Genomic DNA, 4,101 nt, shown 5'->3' with positions numbered 1-4,101 from the left:
AGTCACTCCCAGTATGATCCCAGTATGATCCCAGTCACTCCCAGTATGACCCCAGTATGATCCCAGTCACTTCCAGTCACTCCCAGTATGATCCCAGTATGATCCCAGTCACTCCCAGTATGACCCCAGTATGATCCCAGTCACTTCCAGTCACTCCCAGTATGCTCCCAGTATGATCCCAGTCACTCCCAGTATGATCCCAGTCACTTCCAGTCGCTCCCAGTATGATCCCAGCTATCTCCAGCACCATTCCAGTTGCTCCCACCACCAACCCAGTCACTCCCAGCAGGACTCCGTTCGCTCCCAGCGCGGTCCCGGCTGCTCCCAGCCCAAATCCTCCTCCTTTGGAGACATCGGGACCAATCCCCACGGAAAAGGGACCCCTCCATCCCCAGCCCAGCCCATTCCCATTCCCATTCCCATTCCCATCCTCACCCGGGCGTCCGCGTTCTGCGTGGCCTCCCGGATCTTGGCCACCCACTCGCTGAGCTCCTCCTGCGTGTCCGCGGCCACGTCCAGGGACTGGGCGGCGTGGGACATCTGCTGGGAATGGATGGTGAAGACAAATGGTTTGGAGCTCCTCCCGTCTTTGGAGATCACTACAAGGACACCAGAGGGGGGCTTTACTCGGAGGCATTCCCAAGGGATGGCTCTGGGGGGCAAACGAAACCTCAGCGGTCCCACCAGCCCCTCCTGGCACCCCCACGGCCCGGCTGGGTCCCCCCGGCGAGGATCCCGAGTTTTTTTAACGTGTGGATTCAGTTTTCCGCGCTGAAACGCGCTCGGAGCCCCTGGATCATCTGGATGTCCCAACTCCTCGGAATTCTCCCCAAATCGGCTCCAACCTTGGAATTCCTCCCAGATCAATCCCAACCTCTGAATTCCTCCAAATAAGTCCCAACCTCCGAATTCCTCTGAAATCATTTCCAACTCTTCAGAATTCCTCACAAATCAGTCCCAGCTCCTCAGAAGTCCCCCCAAATCAATCCCAACCTCAGAATTCCCCTGAAATCAGTTCCAACTCCTCCGAATTCCCCACAAATCAGTCCTGAATCCTCAGAATTCCCCCCCAAATCAGGCAGACGGGAACTCACCGACGTGGCAGGATGGGACGTCGATGAATCCCTTCAGGAAGTTCCCCAGGGGGCTGTTTTCCGAGGACTGGAAGAGAGGAAGGAATAAGGGAGATGGAGGAGGCCTGTGGGGCCNGATGATGATGATGATGGAGATGATTGCAAGGGTTTGGACTATCTGACCATTAAAAGTCTTTTCCAACCCAAACCCTTCAATGATTCCATGACTTTATGATGGAGATGATTGCACAGGTTTGGACTAATTGACCTTTAAAGGTCCCTTCCAACCCAAACCCTTCTACGATTCCATGACTTTACGATGGAGATGATTGCAAAGGTTTGGACGAGTTGACCTTTAAAGGTCCCTTCCAACCCAAACCCTTCTACGATTCCATGACTCTGCCAGAGATGACGATGATGGTGGAAAGACCATACCTGTTTTGAGGCCCTTGACAGGGAAGGTGGCCTGTGCCAAGAAGTTGGGGTCACTGAACATGTCCTCCTCGTACACCACGAAGCGCAGGAAGGCGAACTCCGGGTTGTTGATGTCAAAGACAAACTGCTTGAAGAGCCACACGGGGTTGAAGCCGTTGTCGGCTGCGGGTGAGAGCGGGAAGGGTCAGAGCCGGGCTGGACACACGGACATCACCCACACGGCACCGGCACCCACACGTCCCCTCACGGGCACAGTCAGGGTCGTACCGGCGTCCCAGGAGCGGGAACATCATCCCCGCGGTCCCTCACCTACGACATCCGTCTTGTTCTTGCTGTTGTCGTACTCGGAGCCGCAAACCTCCACCTCCACGAAGGGGCACACGATGCTCCTCCCGTTCTTGGGCAGGTGTCGGGCGCCCAGGATCTGTGGGAGGAACGGGACGAGCAGGAGGGTGAGGAAGGACCTCCAAGAGTAACCAACCCCATGTGGCTGGAACACATAAAACCCATGCCAGGCTGACCCAAAACTGAAGGAACAAGTCCCCACCTCGGCGGTGGCCACCTCCAGGTGGTCCTCGCCCACTTGCCTGCAGTTGAACCGTGATGGGCTCCACGATCTTCAGGCTGTTCTTGTCGAAGGGGTCGAAGGTCTCGTCCCTCATGATGTCGGGCTGCAGGACGTACCCGCTGCGGCCCCCGAGCATGAAGAGCGCCTGGTTCAGCTGCATCGGTTTGTCTGCGGCCACGGGACAGAGCAGAGCTGAGCCCTGGGGCGCCGGGGCCTCCCTGAGGTCCTTGGGCAGAAGGTCCTGCCTTGGCAAACCCAACTAGGAGCCCCCAACTCTGGTTGGAGCAGGGATGAAGCCGGGTTTTGAGTGAAGGGCCCAAGGATTGTATGGAGATGTCCCCATCGGGATGAGGGCAAAGGTTGGAGAGATCACCCAAACCATCTCCTGTGTCCCCATCAGGACCAAGGTTGGAGAGATCATCCAAACCATTTCTTGTGTCCCCATCAGGACCAAGGTTGGAGAGATCACCCAAACCATCTCTTGAGTTCCCATCAGGACCAAGGTTGGAGAAATTACCCAAACCACCTCCAACAACAAGACCCTGGGCAGAGCCATGGGAGATGATGATCCCATCAGGATGAGGCCTAAGGTTGGAGAGATCACCCAAACCATCTCCTGTATCCCCATCAGGACCAAGGTTGGAGAAATTACCCAAACCACCTCCAACAACAGGACCCCGGGCAGAGCCATGGGAGATGATGATCCCATCAGGATGAAGCCTAAGGTTGGAGAGATCACCCAAACCACCTCCAACAACAAGACCCAGGCCAGAACCACCAGGGATGGAAATTTTGGGGGGCGACCTACAGGGCCGATCCCAACACCCCCCCCCCCCGGATCAGGATTTACCGGGCGTCTGGAAGTTGAGGGCCACGAGTTGGCTCCCGCAGATCCACATGGGCAGCGGGTCGTAGTTGGAGGAATCCAGGCGCTGTCCCTTGGGATAGATCCGGCTCAGCTGGCGCCGGTTGTACTGCAGGAATTTCTTGCCCTTGCTGCGGTTGGCGTATTTCTCCGCCTTGGTCTCCGGGAAGGACGACATGTCCCGGTAACACGCCTTGTCCGTGCCGATCTCTGGAAGAGCCGAGGGGACCATCGGTGGAGGACGTCGGTTCCACCGCCCGCCTCGTCCCGCGCTCATCCCGTCCCACATCCCGCTTTTCCGGCTCTTACTGTCCTCGTCGAACGGCACCGGGCGGCAGTAGACGACCAGCTCCGAGAGCTCCAGCGCGATCTTCTTCCGCCGCTCCATGATCTTGCCCTCCTGCATCTGCACGGGGAAAACGGGATGAGGGTTCTTCCAGTGCCTTCCAGTTGGTCCCAGTTGCTCCCAGTGTGCCCCAGGTTGGCTCCCAGCACGGGCCCAGGAGCTCCCAGTAACCCCCAGTAAGGTTCTACTTCACACCCACTGTAATCCCAGTCTATCCCAGTACAATCCCAGTGTGATCCTAGTTACTCCCACTGTGATCCCAGCTACTCCCAGTATGGTTCCAGTCACTCCCGCTATAATCCCAGTCACTCCCAGCGTGATCCCAGTTGCCCCAGTTGTGATCCCAGTCCCCCCAGCATGGTTCTAGTGTCTTCCAGTGGATCCCAGCTACTCCCAGTATGGTTCCAGTCACTACCACTGTAATCCCAGTCTATCCCAGTACGATCCCAGTGTGATCCCAGCTACTCCCAGTATGGTTCCAGTCACTACCACTGTAATCCCAGTCTATCCCAGTACGATCCCAGTGTGATCCCAGCTACTCCCAGTATGGTTCCAGTATAATCCCAGTCACTCCCACTATAACCCCAGTCATTCCCAGTATGATTCCAGTTGCCCCCAGCATAGACCCAGTTACCAGAGCTCCCAGTAACCCCCAGTAAGGTTCTACTTCACACCCACTGTAATCCCAGTCTATCCCAGTACAATCCCAGTGTGATCCCAGCTACTCCCAGTATGGTTCCAGTCACTACCACTGTAATCCCAGTCTATCCCAGTACGATCCCAGTGTGATCCCAGCTACTCCCAGTATGGTTCC

The 4,101-nt window shown here is 56.7% G+C and overlaps 1 protein-coding gene across 1 annotated transcript in view; it reads right to left on the bottom strand.

Moving 5' to 3' along the window:
• Positions 1-4,101, bottom strand: part of LOC108509952 (1-phosphatidylinositol 4,5-bisphosphate phosphodiesterase gamma-1-like) — a gene marked incomplete at its 5' end in the record, with an annotated part of 26,204 nt that overhangs the window by 8,994 nt on the left and 13,109 nt on the right. The window contains 5 exons of the mRNA XM_017839569.1: positions 1,509-1,670; positions 1,818-1,932; positions 2,096-2,244; positions 2,927-3,151; positions 3,251-3,384. Of these exons, the coding sequence (XP_017695058.1) occupies positions 1,509-1,670; positions 1,818-1,932; positions 2,096-2,244; positions 2,927-3,151; positions 3,251-3,384 (785 nt within the window). The remainder of the gene's footprint in view (positions 1-1,508; positions 1,671-1,817; positions 1,933-2,095; positions 2,245-2,926; positions 3,152-3,250; positions 3,385-4,101) is intronic.

This window comes from Lepidothrix coronata, unplaced genomic scaffold (assembly GCF_001604755.1).
Source record: "Lepidothrix coronata isolate B3197 unplaced genomic scaffold, Lepidothrix_coronata-1.0 Scaffold438, whole genome shotgun sequence".
In the NCBI taxonomy this organism is placed as follows: domain Eukaryota; kingdom Metazoa; phylum Chordata; class Aves; order Passeriformes; family Pipridae; genus Lepidothrix; species Lepidothrix coronata.
The sequence above is the reverse complement of the archived record's forward strand: the minus strand, read 5'-3'. Positions and strand labels throughout refer to the sequence as shown.